At 38.1% G+C, this 16266-nt stretch overlaps 1 protein-coding gene across 2 annotated transcripts in view; it reads left to right on the top strand.

Annotated features, from left to right (window-relative positions):
• ctnna2 (catenin (cadherin-associated protein), alpha 2) overlaps window positions 1-16266 on the top strand; it is a 1866011-nt gene that overhangs the window by 1787978 nt on the left and 61767 nt on the right. The window contains exons 15-16 of one of the 2 annotated variants that reach the window (XM_051928041.1): window positions 549-730; window positions 7721-7829. In XM_051928041.1, coding sequence (XP_051784001.1) covers window positions 549-730; window positions 7721-7829 — 291 coding nt within the window. The remainder of the gene's footprint in view (window positions 1-548; window positions 731-7720; window positions 7830-16266) is intronic. The other variant, XM_028801549.2, reaches the window with a different exon arrangement.

Below are 16266 nucleotides of genomic sequence, written 5' to 3'. Positions count from 1 at the left end.
GAAGTGTTTTTTAAGGCTTATAATTTTTAATAGTTTTAGTAAATAAAATCAATTAAAAATATATCCTTTCTGGCGCACAGACTTGTGTCTGTTGCTACTGAAATAGGAGTTCCCTGCCCAGCCCTTTAAAACTGGATAAACTGGAATAGAAATGGAATAGATGGAAAAAACATATCTTTAAGTAAATGTAGGCCTGTGAGTGTAGAGGAAAAGCATAAATCAAACGTACATTTTCTTCAATAGGATTCATCTGCTCATCTCCCAAAGTCCAAAGACATGTCAAACCTGATGTGAATGTGAGGGCTGCTATTTTATTATCCTGCACACACTACAATAGAATGGTGTCCTAAACAAAATGATTTCCTACATTGTGCCCTCTCTTTCAAAATCCCAACAGGAAATTACAAAGTAGGTTGCATGACTGAAAATCAAACTAGTATAAAACAATATGTGTTGTGTTTTCAGGTGGATATGTGAATTCTGTTGTGTCAGTTATCTTCTGTGTCTCATGAAATCTTCATTCTGGTTTTACACTTTGATAATTTCAGGCAATAATGGCACAACTTCCGCAAGAAGAGAAAGCTAAAATTGCAGAGCAGGTGGAGAGCTTCCGGCAAGAGAAATGTAAACTGGATGCTGAAGTAGCCAAGTGGGACGACAATGGCAATGATATCATTGTGCTGGCCAAGCAGATGTGTATGATAATGATGGAAATGACTGACTTTACCAGGTATAAAAGTTTCATAAACTGAGAAGTATTTTATAGTTAGGTGGCTTTGAAATGTGGGCTGTTGTGTTTTTGCATAGTTTTATTTTCTTTAACAACTCTTAAGACATACAGCAAAACTAAATATGTGATATGCTCATATATATTTGCAGTAAATTAAATGTTGGGGTCCAAGTTTTAACTTATTAACCTGTTTGTGCATTTCTGCTTTAAATGCTTTTCTGCCATAATACACATTAACACATAATCCAAACAAAGGTATGTTTGAAAAACACATTAACATAATGTGCCTGCCATGCTTACTGCTATCACAAAAGAATTAGCAGCGAAGAGGAATCAGAAGAGCACAGTCATACATTTTCACATGCAGTTGCTAAGTTTGAGATAGCCCCAATCAGCACTCTTTTGGAAATCACTAATGCAATACCCTATTTTTTTCCCCAAGTATAGTAAATATCAGTGATACAAAGTTGGAGGAAAAAAATAATTCCAGATTTACTCATAAAAGTTCACCTGCCAGTTTCACTGTAATTTAACTTTGTTTCACATGCGTGGTGAGGTGGTCGGAGGATCCTAGCTTTCTGATTACTCCAGCCTCCTGGGTTTGTGCATCCAATACTTACAATACAATACAATACAATTTATTTTTGTATAACCCAAAATCACACAAGAAGTACCTCAATGGGCTTTAACAGGCCCCCCAGCCTTGACTCTCTAAGAAGACAAGGAAAAACTCCCCAACAAAAGCCCTTGTAGGGAAAACTAAAATGGAAGAAACCTTGGAAAAGGCAGTTCAAAGAGAGACCCCTTTCCAGGTAGGTTGGATGTGCAGTGGGTGTCAACAAAACAATACACAGAAGAAGTAATCCTCAATACAATCTAGTGCAATAGAAATATTACAAGTACAGATCAGAATTCAACAGTAGATTGTATTACATAATACGATTTGGATTTGATCCGTTGTCCCTTTGGAGTTTGCATGTCCTCCCTGTGATCAGATTGGTCTTCCTCTGGATGCTCAAGTTTTCCTCCCACATCCAATTGTCAATTGTAAGTTGACTTTATGTGGGCATGTGCCTAAGTTGACCCCTTGATGGACTGTTGCCCTGTTCAAAGCTGGTTCTTGCGATGCTGCCAACCCTGAAATGAACAGTTTTGAAGATGTTATGTCACATTACTTTTATAATATCTCCACACATACAGGTCTTCACTTACAACTTTGTTTTTGTTGGTTTCTTCTGGAAATTATCCTGCTGAGGATTCATGTATTCATTTTAATGCATAAGAGGTGTTTGAAAATATTTCTACAAAAATCACAGAAAAAATTACATTAGCTGTTTGACTCAGAGGCAAGTATCTCATTAGGATGATTTAATGAAAACCCTCAAACTCTCTCTCTCTGTCTCTCTTTCTAGGTTTAGGTCATGAAAGACCAGGAACAATGACAGTTCACAAATTTACAAGGTTGTTACTAGTTCCATTCAGAGAGACAGCAATTACCTCATTCCCATCAGTCATAATTTATAGTTACCAATTGCTTCAGAGTAGTACTATTTTTAAATCTGACACTTAAGTCTTTAAACAGGGTTTGGAGGCTTTGTGTTATTTCTTTTGTCCAGTGTTAATTGATAATTCATTGGCTAGACTTACAGTCTCTCTTTTGGTACCCAATAATTGTTTTTAAAAAATTCATTGTCTTATCTTTTCTTTACTTGTCCATTTGAAGGGCTTAGAATCTATTTGCTTGCAAAGGAAGGCTAAATGTCATTGTTTTAAGCATTGTGTATTTCTTGTAACTTGTTCCCAGTGGACAGCCTTATCTTCACATCCTTTTATGTGTAGCAGAGAAGGTCGTTCAGGTTGAGCAAAGTGATTTGAATCATTTGGTTCAGTTAAAGATCTTTGACTCAATCATTTTTACATTATATTATATTTGTTTATACTCCAGCTTGTTTTTCTGTATGTAGTACCAGTTGCAGAAGGGCATAAAATGTACATGTTGGATAAAATGGCTATTTAAGTTGGCTGTGATGCATGACTTTGTGGGAGTGTTCTCTGTGATGGACTACTGCACCATCAAAGCTAAATTACTGATGCTGTGGAGATATTGTCTTGCCCTGCTTCTCTGAACCCAATTAAGTGGGTTCAAAAATGAATAGACATAGTGGTTGGGTGGATTAATGACAGTCTCAGACATAACAGATTTTTGGGACAATCTCCAGACGATTGAAAAAAATGAACAAAAAAGTCATATCTTTGCACTTCTCCCCATGCTGGAGCTTTTAAATTAACTGGTCTGGTCTGGCTTCTCAGAGTTCCGTCACGCACCTCACTCGGGATAAAAAAAGACACCTCATCCTTGGACACCCAGGTTTTGTGGTGGTCAGACTGGAAGGGGCCGGACTAGGTGCCCTCACCAGGTGGTTTCTCGGCACTGTGATGGAAGAAAGAGGAGATAAACTTAGCAGCAGCTCCCCCTTTCGTCTTGGTGTGTTATTGCATACACCGACACATATAGTGTGACAACATTTACTTCTGCATTTTAACAGCAGTATACAAGTAGTTTAGCATTGTTCCTTCACTACTCCTCCCCAGAGGTAAAGTGTTCTATTAGAAACTTTACTACAATATATGAACACGTATTCCTCCTTTCAGTATAACAATATTATTTAATTATTGTGGCAAAATGAAAAGTAGTTTCAAAATATTCCATTAGATTAGCTTAGATAAACTTTATTAATCCCATGGGGAAATTCAAATGCATACAGCATCAGAAACATAAAAACAAGATTACAGATTCACATGACTGAAAATACAACCAATGAATCAATCAGTTGATAAATAAATAAATACACAAATAAAAAATAAATAAGTAAATAAACTTAATAATGAGTAAACTTGTTGGTTTTCTTTTTCTTACTTTTTACTGTATAGTCTGGTAAGTGTGGAGTGAGGGATCTGGGGGGCTACTGTACCTGCTTGATCATATATATGCAGTAGCTTCAGAAAGTATTCAGACGTCTTCACTTTTTGCAGATTTTATTGTGTTGTTCATTTCATTTTAAGGTGATAAATTTGCCATTTTGCCCATCAATCTACATTCAATAATCCAAAAAAAAATTTGTAGAAAAGTTTGCAAATTTATTTAAAACAAAAGTAAAATAGTAATATCAGTGTTCAAGTAATGTTGTACATTAAGGCAGCAAAACCAACAACGCAAAGAGTTAAAACACATTCCAGGAAGTGACAGTAAGATCAGCCACTGTCATGAGAGAAAGCGCATAAAGGGATAAATGAAATAAAATCTGTAATGAATTAAGAAAATGATTATCATAATGAAACTCCAAGTGCAAACCACTCAAATGCAAAACATCGTCCAATGCCCCCATCCCTCCTCAGCCACTAATAAGGAAAAGTAAATTGCAATTAAAGTAGAGCAATGCTACTCCACTCAAGCTGCACAACCCATCTCATGATCATTTGTGAGAAAGACCACCATAAAACAACCCCTAACTGAAAGACAGAACAAAGTACTGTACAAAGACCAATCATATGTTAACCGGCCTCAGGCTTACGAGAACCAGGGCCAGGTACAAGCCATTGTTGCTACAGGATGTAGTAGCAGTGGTAAGGTGCTAAAAGCATAAAAGAAGCAGGTGGCAGTTGAGAGTTTCTGACTATACTGATTTGCCCAAAAGTATATAACTGATTCAGTCCCTGCCTAGATCAACATGTTGATTGGTTAAACAGCAGCAAGCCCGTTACACATATAGTCAATATTAGCTTGAATATACATTTTAATTAACATAAACACACCAAATACATACAGTACTCACAATGGCAATAAAAATAATACACTTGTGTGTAGTATTCTTAAAATAAAAAATATTTCAAACAGAAACCTAACTGGCCACCTGGAGATACAGTGCAAAGCAAGCAGCTCACCTGAAGAAACAAAGAGTCTGACAACGCAGAGAGCCTCACGCACATCCTCGTAGGCCTTTTCACTTAGCTGCTGAAATCAGGGATGAAGTGAAGTGTTGAACCCTCGTACTTCAAAGTTTGAGACTTCCTAAAACGTTTAAGGATTTCCTTTTGTCTAATAAACCACAAAAGAAAGAAAATAAAAGCACAAGTGCATGATGTTGATTGGAGATCTGAGTATGCACAGTGAGACCACATAACTTCTCTCTCTCATTCCTGAAGTAATGGGAACCAAACTGACAGCTTGGAAGGGATGAATCCAGCAGGGCCAGTGCTCTTCATTCCCCGTGGTAACCAATAAAACATACATTACATCTTCAATTGTGCTTCTCAGTTAATATGTCCTTTTTCTTCATCAAAGTATTGTCTTTGTCTTGCTGTCTCTCATGTAAAGAAGTAACATCAAGATATTACAGATTAGATATTGTGCTCCTCACTTATTTCCATACTTAATTCCTGGAAAGACAAAATTAAAATAGATAACTGGTTAATAATCGGCAATCAAAAGTGATTCTGGTGGCTCATCTTACCAGTCCACCATCTTTGAGGCAGGCTTTGCTTTCTTTGATGACATATTTAGAAAAAATAAACACACTTCTTGACTAATAGAAGTACTTGGATATAATCCACAGAATGTCTGTGGGATTTAGGAATAACCACTTATGAAGCAAAAGAACTAGGCAGCCATCTCTCCCAGAGATAACATGAGGTATAGCCACTTGCATAGTACTTTGATTGGAGTCCTTAAATTGGCCTTGTGTTTCATATGCAATTCGATATTGACCCTTCAGGCTTGGTTTCTACTCCTGTGTTTTCAGGATGGGCTCCAGATACAAGAGTTTTATGTTTGGGCTACGCAACTGTCATTTCAGACTCATTCTCATGTCATTGTTTCTTATATCACTCATTCTCATGTCACGGTTTGAAAGAACATGGCAGATACTTCTTAGAAGTGTACAAGGTGTTTGTTGAAGCTGGTGAGTGCTTCAAAGGAGGTGTTTTTGAATAAGTAATACACGTATTCTTACAGTGAAGGGTCCTTCAGGTAACTTTGGAAATCATATCAAAAAGGCAAAAATCAGCTACAGCATATCTTCAGGAAACAATGTTTAATATATTGTGAATGTTGGATGATATTCTTTTTTCTTTTCTTTTTTATACCCAGCTAATCTGTGTACTACTGTATACTACTATAAGTTAATGGTGCATGTTTACAAGCTACTTTTAATGTCATCACAGTTTCCATAGCTTGTAAAACTGCACCAGTTACTAAAATGAAACTAACTAGATAAATCTCTAGCCATTTCCATACATTTGAGAAAATTACCTTCAAGTTCCCTAAAATTGTAATAATAATAATAATAAATATTGTCTAACATGCTTAGCCACTGTTTTTTTTTTCAAGTAGATGCACTATTTATTTCTTTTAGTAAAAAGATAAAATCTATGATTGCCTTATCATTGCTGCTGGAAATACTTAATTCATTTGTTTCTTCAGTCATGTAAAAGGGTATCCTAAAAAGAGTTCCTATTGGGCCACCGTAATGGCAAGTTTTCATTCAAGCCGCTTTCTTTATTAGTAACTAATTCCTGCAGCTAATGAACTAATTAAAATAATGTTTAATTATTTTTTTTCTTCTTAACCACCAGCCAAACAATATTGAGATGCAAAGCAAACCAACAGATAACCAGCTACCTTGATCCTATCTGCAGCTGTGTGTCCATCATGCAACATCTGTTTTAACAAAACGCTTGAAAATTAAAAAAGTAAAGTCCTGAAATATATTGATTTGCTCTGGTCATCAAAAGACTTTATAGGTGCTCCAAGGAAGAAAGAAAATCAACATTTTTGGAAATGTCTAGTGTAGCAGAATGAGAATACTAAATACAAGGGACGTTCAAAAAGTTTCCACACTTTTATTTTTTTAACTCCATTTATTGATAATTTCCAAAACAAATAACATCACTTTTCTGCATAGTCACCTTCCTTTGCGATGCAATTTTCCCAGCGTCGTACCACCGTTTTAATGCCCAATTACTACTCCTCCTGCCTTAACTGTTTCCAACAAAAATACAAAAGTGCGGAAACTTTTTGAACATCCCTCGTAATGTGTTTCACTAACAGCAAGGATTGTCTTTTAATTAAAAATTGAGTTAGAGTGAGAATGGTGAACCTCCAGATATTGAGTTTCTTCCCATTATTATTGGGCTCTGAACCTTCAAAAAATAAGTCAATTGAAATTAAGGCAAAAGAAGCATGTTCAACAGTGTGGTACACAAAACTGAAGCACAGCGCATGGTAAGAAGCCCTTCCCTGGTTTTGGCAGCAGCAAATGTAGCCTGATGGAGCTAGCAGCAAGTCCCTGTGCATATTTTGATTCATATTTGTAGTTTTATTGCAGTATCTGGGTGCATACTGGAGTGAAGAAATGCCATATACCTTGGAACAGCTATTTTTGATTGTGTAGCTGTATATTTGTTTAGGCTCCTTCAAGCTGAAATGCATGATTCAGCAATTGGTGAAAAAGTGGCATACTACTATTTCTGTGAGCAATGCACTGCTCTTCCTGTAACACAACAGTTACCATATGAGAAGGAGGCCTAATAACTGTGCCACCTAGTTGTATCCAATAATTAGCAATAATAATTAGGAAAGATATCCAGCAGTAAAAATCTTGTCAAAACTTCTATTGGAGAAGTCTTGTCAAAAAAGGGAATAGCAATGAAAAAAGAAGAAGAATTAGTTACAAATTACAAATTTAACTGGAATTAAAACCTGTTGTCCAAACATTGCCCTCCAGGATTTGACTTTTACAAGCCTGCCATATGAACACATTTCTATCATTTCTCAAACAGTGTGTCGTCTTTTTTTTTTGCTCCATTTTATGTGCTAAAATATAAAGCCTTTCTTTTAAAAACACATGTTAACTATAGGCAGAAACTGGTGTTCAAGCGAGAAAAATACCTTAACTTTATGAATGTCTTATGGTAAATGTATTGGATCTATTGCAGAGGCAAGGGCCCCCTGAAGAACTCTTCAGATGTGATTAACGCAGCTAAAAAGATTGCAGAAGCTGGATCAAGGATGGACAAACTGGCCCGTGCTGTTGCTGATCAGGTATCACCATGGTTACAGATTAATGCCGTTTTTCTGAAATGAGACAAGGATCAAAGTGTCATTGTCTAAATGTGAAGTTTAACTTCAAAGTGTACACAAGATGTTTTTGTTAATGCTAAACTAATGCATTCTAAATGTGGTTTAGAATAAAAGCTATTATGTTGAAAATGCCATATTATACAATATACTGTATTAGTCATGGTGTGCTACATATTGTATATTCCTTAGCTACGTACTAGCTGGGTATATTCATTAAGCAAAGCTGGTCAGGCCGGCATCAGACAACATTTTAAATCCACTAGGAAATTCACTAAAAGATTGAAGAAGCTAGGTAAAGTCTTGGTTGAGGCTTTTAGATGGAAAAATCAGGTTATAATGGATCATGAACTGCATTTGCTAAGGGCCACAGCATGTTTATATTAGTTAACTTTATCAACAGATTTTGTTTAGTAGCATTTGGATATTATGAAATTTTAATGTGTCTTATTGTTAATCATTCTTAATTCAATTGCATTAAATGATCTGCAGAATTTGATATTTTATCTAGACAAATAATAGCAAAGAGGTTGTATCAAATGAAGTGGTTACAATAAAAGGCTGTTGATTTTGCTGTAAACATACATAAGAGATACAGAAAAAACAAGTAAAATAATAAAGACAAAACTGGCCAAAACTTTAGGGAACTGGCGAATACTTAAGCGACTGAAGATATTGCCATAGAATGCCTATGAAGTAGATTACTTTATGCTTTTCTAAGAAAATTTAGAAATGATAGGTTTGTTTTATGAGACCATTAAGGAATTTTCGTGGCATAATTTGTGGAATATTGTGTTAAAGAGTACAGGAGATAAAAGTATTATAGAGATGCATTTGTTTACCTTTGATATACATGGGCCAAGGAGTGACAGAAAAACCTGACCTGAATTAAGACAAAATAACAAACCAAAGGTTGTAGGTAATATGTTGTGTAGAATTTATTTCAAAACAATAAGATCTATCATTTTTGAAGAAATATTTACAGTATGGGCTTGTCCTTTTGTGTTCTTAGCTGAGGCAAAAGGTGAAATATTTCCAGCTGACATCACTTATTATACATTAGGTACCACGTAGGGTTTAAGGTTAAAATGCACGAGTGTAATTTTAATGAACCCATACTGATCTGCCTGTTCTGCAACAATGTTTGTGTAAATTGTAGCATTGAAATGAATCTCAGTTGATATTAAAAGACCTAATATGTGCCAATAAAATATTTCGAGCACTACTGCTTACCACTCTAACAACAAATTTGACCCTACTATCTGCATGTGACAGTAGAAGATAAGATTCAGACCAGATTCTGGTTCAGAGCAGACATCTGGCCATTCTTCAGTTGTCCAGTTTTTGCAATTATCAGACTACTGTGGTTTCATTTTTCTGTATATAGGTGACAGGAGTGAAACCAGACATGGTTTTTCAATGGTGAAATAGTTGTTACTGTAGTATTTGCAGACTTTCTATTACATGAGTCTGGCCATTATCCTCTGACCTTTTTCCATTTAATAAGGTGTTTTTAGCCATACACCCTTGTAGTCGCTGAAAGTCGAAAGAACAACAGAAGGCGGACACCAATTAAAAGTAAAAAGCAATTTCTTTATTCTTGGTGGCAGAGAGGCTTGCAGCACCTGCTTGCTCAAGTTGCAACAGGCAGCTAGCCTGCTAGCAGGAACAATAGACTTCCTTTAATACTCAAGCTCGTTGACAAGAAGAAAAAAAGAAACGTGGCAGTTCATTTTGAGGTTATTACATGGATTCCTGTAGCCCCTGTCCACATTCTGAATTTGTATCTGTAAAACACACAGTGCATTTTACAGATAAAGGTCCGGTTACAACAAGTTTTCTCCTAACGGTTATAAGGTGTATGCAACTCAGCGGTTTTAGACAATGCTTACTTCCTTATACTTTTTTTTTGCACGCACATTGCTCATAAAATATCATGGGTTACATAAAGGTTAGTTCAGTATATCACATTAGTTATAAAGAAATTATATTATTATAGCTTTAGTATCTGCATTAGATTACATTTGTTCAATTAGCTTAGCACATCCTTGTTTAATACATAAGTGTCATGCTTCTTATAGTTCTATTAGCACCATACTTTTATTATTTGGAAGGGCTGAAGCACCTTAATTCTAAATATTCTTTCTCAATTCCCACTTTGCACATTAAATCTGCACTTTGTTAATTAGACTTCTGCATCATCATAGTTGGGAAAGAGTTCGGGAAAGGGGTCATGGGATGAGAGAAAAGGTGTGTACTGGGAGTCAGCACTGAGGAGATAAGTCCTAGTAATGGAGGCGTTGATAAGCCTTTGTAAGAGGGCTCAGATGCATGGGATAAGACAGCAACGAAAAATCATGAAAACTGCCATAGAAATAAGGACAGTTATGAGAACAGTTTTAATCCAACTGGCCCAAGAACCGAACCATTTTTGGAAGAGTTCATCAAGAATTTCCCATTGGGATTAATAAAGTATCTATCTATCTATCTATCTATCTATCTATCTATCTATCTATCTATCTATCTATCTATCTATCTATCTATCTATCTATCAAGAGGTTAGCTATTCCTGAGTTTTCTGCTAATTTGATAGATAGGGAAGTGAGGCCAGCTAAAGCGCGGGTAATGAAACCATCAGGGGCAGTGTTGTTAGGAATAAAGGTACAGCAACTGTTGCTGAACACAACACACACAATCCTCACTTTTCAGTTAGGAGCATTTCTAGCGTGTACTTCCTGACATTAAGATACACTTGAAATGGCAACTAGGAAAGTTATGTGTATCCTTAAAAATATCACAATTAAAAAAGGTTATTGGGAAGGAATACAACTAGGAGATAGGGGTTAGCAGTTTCATATGCATAACAAGAATCTGTTCTTAATTGTGTAACAGTAACCTTCAACCACTTATATCGCAGATTATCCTCTAAGAAAAAAAGGAATAATCCCTTGACAGAGTCCCAACACAGAAAGTCCAAGAAATACAAAAATAGCAACAACCTAATGATTCAGTCCACTTTTTACAGTGAGAGACTTGCATTCAAGAAAGGAGTAAACTCTGATTTAATTATAGATAACCTTGTTTTTAAATCATGCTCCTGGGCTTCCCACAGATTGTACCCCCAGTCCTGAGTTCCAGTGTTTGCAAATACACCACTGCATCTTGAACATTCAGACAGGCTGGAGGAGGAGCGTCAATCAGATTTATACCCGGGTCGAGTCACACAGACGTTATTTTTCAGACCATCTCCATTTGTCTTGTCTGTCCAGTGCGCAGGGAACAACCGAGCAAAAGTAAACCTGTATTGAAGATGTTTTCCCTACTTCATAATTCAGAATGGAAATTTGATATCTATCAATCAGGATTACAGAGTGAAGCAACACCCAGACTGCAAAAATTATGGGTGCCATCTTTTGCAATGTGTGATGTAGATCCAGGCAGGAAGTCCTTCGACTTTAACGCCGTGGGGTGTAGATAGCAGCACCTGGAATGGTCCCCTCCAGCGAGGTTGATGCCAATGTTTCCTTCGGGTGTCTCTGACCAGTATCCAGGTTCCAAGGGGAATCTGGGATTCCGTCGGTGGGGGACCGGTCTGCCAAGCCTGATTAACCTGTTCGTGGACTTCCTTCAGGGAGGCTCGGAGACCTGTAAGACTGGAGAGAAGATCATTGTACACAGTATGCAGAGTGACATTTCTGATAACCATGCCAACGGGCATGGGGCATCCAGTTAAAATTTCAAATGGTGACAGTCCCAACTGCCGATGTGTCCTTCCTCTCAAACCCATCAATGCCAGGGGTAGAGCATCTGGCCAGGTTAAGTTTGTCTGCTTACAGATTTTTGCCTTTACTTATGTTAACCCTTTGGCATAGTGCGCATCATCGGAAGAATTGTTCAGCATATGTAGAGAACCCTGTGGTTTCCCAATGTCGCTCGACATCATGAGTGAAAAAAGTGAGTCATAGTATCTTTTCCTGCGTGATCCAGGTCGTGTGTGATTTTTGCCATTCCTGGAAAAGAAGCCTTTGGGAGGAAAAGTTTGTTAGTTTGCTTATGGGTCCAGACCCCATCAGAGAGGGATCCTTCTCGAAACTAGTTTATCCTTTCTTGATCAGTGGCGATGCTCTGTAAAGAAATAATTTGATTATCAGGGTCTTTGTCATCCTTCTGTTGGAATAAAGAGACTGGTGTGTTATTATAGGCAGCCTGTTTAGCAGAGTGGTCAGCCAGTTCATTTCCTTGGCTGACTGGGTCTTGTTTCCCAGTATAGGCTTGGCATTTAACTATTGCCAGTTTCAGTGGTTTTGTTATAGCTTCATGAAGGGATTCCACTAATTTCTGATGTTGTATGGGCTTACCAGTACTGGTTTTGAATCCCCTTAGTTTCCATAATGCCCCATGATCATGGCAGACTCCAAAGGCATATCTGGAATCTGTCTAAATGGTTATGACCTTCGCTTCAGACAACTGGCAAGCTCGGGTGAGAGCTATTAGCTCAGCTGTTTTTGCACTTAAACTAGAAGAGATTCGATTTGCTTCAAGTAAGTGGTCTCCTTTGACCATTGCATAACTCGTGGAGAGTCTTCAGTCATCTAATCAAAAGGAACAGCCGTCCACATAGTACTTCTCCTGTTTCTAGTGGAGTTTCCTTGAGGTCCAGCCTGGGTTTCAGGACCTTTGTTATCTCATCATGTACATTTTGATAGTGTATTGCCCTTGCAGTTGTGAGATGTGAGGTTTTGGCCTGGACTAAGAAGGAGTGAACAGCGTGAGACACTTTTACTGTCAGGGGACTCATGAGTACAATATCCGTGCTTGCCAGCACAGCCTCCGTGTTGCTGCTACTGCTCTAAGACAAGTCAGAAGTTCCATGGCTACTGGATCCAGTTTTTTCGAAAAATAAGCTACTGGCCTCTATTTTTCTCCATGGAGCTGTGTTAATACTGCATTCATATATCCCCCCTTTTCGTCCACGAAGAGAGTGAATGGATGAGAATAGTTGGGAAGTCCTAAAGCAGGCGCAGAAAGTAGTGCACTTTTTAAATCACATAGAGCCTTCTCAGCCTGCTCATTCCACTGTATGCGGCCAGAAAGAGGAAGGTCGACAGTGTTAGCTAAATTCTGTAAGGGCTGTGCTCTTTCAAAAAAATTTAGGATCTATTGTCGACAATAACCAAGAATGCCTAGTATAGACATAACCTGTTGTTTTGTGACTGGTCTTGTAAGATTTTGGATAGTGGTTATGCAGTCTTTTGACAGAGCTCTGGTACCAGAAGTGATGTCATGCCCCAAGTTCTTGACAGTGGTTTGAATCAGCTGCAGCTTTATTTTAGAGACTTTGTGGCCATTTTCCGCAAGATATCTTAATAATGATTCCGTATCTTACGCCCATGCTTCCTCTGTATTGCTACAGAGCAATAAATCGTCGACGTACTGTATTAATGCACTTCCCCTGAAGTCAAATCATGACCCAGGTATTTCACTTTTCTTTAATCAGTTGCAACTTTTTCCCGGGTCACCTTGTGCCCGTTTTCCGCTAGGAAGACCAACAAAGTCTTTATGTCTTCTTCGCATTATTCCTGAGCCTCAGAACATAAAAGCAACACATCTACATATTGCACCAGGACACTAACCCCCTTTGGCCAATAACCTTTCAATTTTGATCTTTTTTAATTCTTGTCCATACACACACGCACGTACACAGAGCCTCTGTTTATCCCTGCGGCATCATAGTTCAGGTCCAACTTTAAAAGTGAATGCGAACCAGAACTGGGAGTCAGGGTGAACAGGAATTGAAAAGAAAGCATTCGCGTGATCAGTAACAGAAAACCACATAGCAGTGGACGGGACTGTAGAGAGAATAGTGGAAGGATTCGAGACAATAGGAGTCCTAGGGTGTATAGCAGCATTGACTCCGCGGAGGTCCTGAATGAACCGTCATGAGTCATCTGCTTTCTAACTGGAAGAATAGGAGAGTATTGGATCAGAATAATAGCATCCCGCTTAACTAAGTCAGCATAAACAATGGTAATACCGGCCAAAGCCTCAAGCGAAAAAAAGATACTGTGCACAAGGTAAATGGAAGGATGACTTTGGGAAAATGACCAAGGGTTCAACATGAGCTATTCAGACAAAATATTATTTCCCTTGTACCCAGAGAGATGAGTAGAGAGAGTCTAGCTAAAAGATCTGGAGGGTAAACAGCATGGGTGTAGGTGAAGATGTGAAAGATGAATGACAGAATAATCGGGTTACAGGTACAACTCATCCTACTGCAATTTTCTTAACAGATCTATCTGGGGTGGACCAAATAATAGATCACACATACTCCCAATCCTCCCCTTCCTGACATGCTAATACCCATTGTCTCACATTATGCCACTGAAAGCGATTCAGCAATGGGGCTCTGTGGGAAAGAACCACTCCAGAAGAAAAGCAGTTGTTGTGACAAAAAAGAGATACTGCTCCAGCCAGTTCTGCTGGGATATAAGAGTTCGTTATGCAAATAGTCTGTTTTTCTGACAGCAGCAGCTAAAAAGTCTGAGAGCCAGACTTCACCATAATGCAGTCCAAAAATCATGCAATACACTGAAAAGATTTTGAATACTGTAATCCAAGACAAACCCAGGACAGCAGAGATTTTTGCTGTTTTGAGAAAAACATGAACAATCAAGGCAACATAAGTGCATGTAATGGTGGTGGTCAGTGCAAGGGCCGTGTGTTGTTCTGATGTAACCTTCACTCCCTTTTTCGTAACTGAGATGCAAAGGCACAGGTGGGCCATCAAATCTGTCCAAACAAGTTCACTGGGCATTAGAGGGCTGATATATTTTGCATTAATTTGTGCTTGTAACTGTCCACTGAACACTGAACTGGCCACTATCAACCCCCTGTTGTCCCAGAGTCTCATTCCATTGCCCTCTCACATCATTTCAGCTTGGGCCTTCCTTCTAAGGACCTGAATCCATTCTGCAGCATTTGGCTTATACATGTCATCTAACTGTTTCTCCACCATCACGAACTGGTTCAGCAATTCCTGCACCACCTCTTTTAATTCTTGCAGGTCCAAGTTTCTTTACACCATCAAGGTAGGACAGTTTTAATCTGAGTCAGGCTGTTGTGCATTATATTGCGGAATGGGCACTTGTATTATTGGTGCTTGAAATTCCATCCTTTCATATTTATGTTTGACCCTAAGGGGTCAGAATCGGGGCTTATGAGGCATCCCTTTCCCCGGGCCATGTCTTTGTGCCGCAGTACTTGCTTGCACTGATAGTAACTGAGGTCGGTGGTGATCTCTACCCTCTCCCTCTTCTTCATCCGTCTCTGGCTGAAACTGTTCGTTTTAGAAATCATCGGGACCATCTTCATCCTCTCCCTCATTAATTCCTCCAGCTACCCCAAGGGGTGGTGATGGTCTATTGCATTGTCGGGCAACCGGTGCGCAGTGTGCCGTGGAATTGTCTAGGGGCGCAGCGAACACTTTTGTAAAATATTAAAAAAACTTTTGGTTGATTAAAAAGATAATGTTTAAAAAAAATATTTTATGTTGGAAAAACAGATAACGGATAATCAGATTGTTGAATAAACGAATGTATTTATTTTGAATGCAAGTTAAAATTTTCGCTGTTCACCATTCATCATAATATCAACACCAGCGGTGTCAAAAACACATCTCGTGAGACTTAAAAAGTCTCGTTTTTAGAAGATCTCGCTCACTGTACGGATAGAAGAAGGCGGAGCAAATATAAAATGAGAAAATACGAATGCTACTGTTTTTATTGGCGATTGTCCATAGATTGTGTCGTCACAACTTTATTTATGGGCAGTCCCTCAGGTGCGCTGCGAAAGAAAATTTTTGGACTTAGTGCGCCGCAACTCGAAAAAGGTTGCCTTTCACTGGTCTGTTGTCCTCAAAAGGAGGGGAAACGCATGCTGACGCTAAATCAAGGTATAATCTGTTCTTCTTCATTTTTATTTATTTTATTTTTATTTACTTATTCTTCCTGCTTTTGTCCGTACTTTTGGGATGGTTCTTGCATTATCAAGAACAACTTTTCTTTTTCTGCTATAAGTTTCATTTAGCTTTGCAGTCCCTCATTGCACGTCTGTATCGCTTTCAGGGCTCTATCTTTAATTATCAATTCTCATCTATCAAACATTTCCATTTTATATGGCCCTCAACTACAGCACCCTCGTGCATTTCTATATACAATCTTCCTAAGTTCCTGCATTTCACTCATATCATCAGAGTCTTCTACTGGCCACCTGCCCTAACTCTGTTTATTCCACCATTTACATTATTTTTTAAATCTAATCCTGTTTTCTGTTCTATGTAGCGTCTTGGAGAGTCACTTTTTTTTTTCTTTGGTACGTTTTCCGAAACCAGTCCTCAAAACAG

The sequence above is a fragment of the Erpetoichthys calabaricus genome, chromosome 5, assembly GCF_900747795.2.
Source record: "Erpetoichthys calabaricus chromosome 5, fErpCal1.3, whole genome shotgun sequence".
Lineage (NCBI taxonomy): Eukaryota > Metazoa > Chordata > Cladistia > Polypteriformes > Polypteridae > Erpetoichthys > Erpetoichthys calabaricus.
This window is presented reverse-complemented; position numbering and strand designations above follow the sequence as displayed.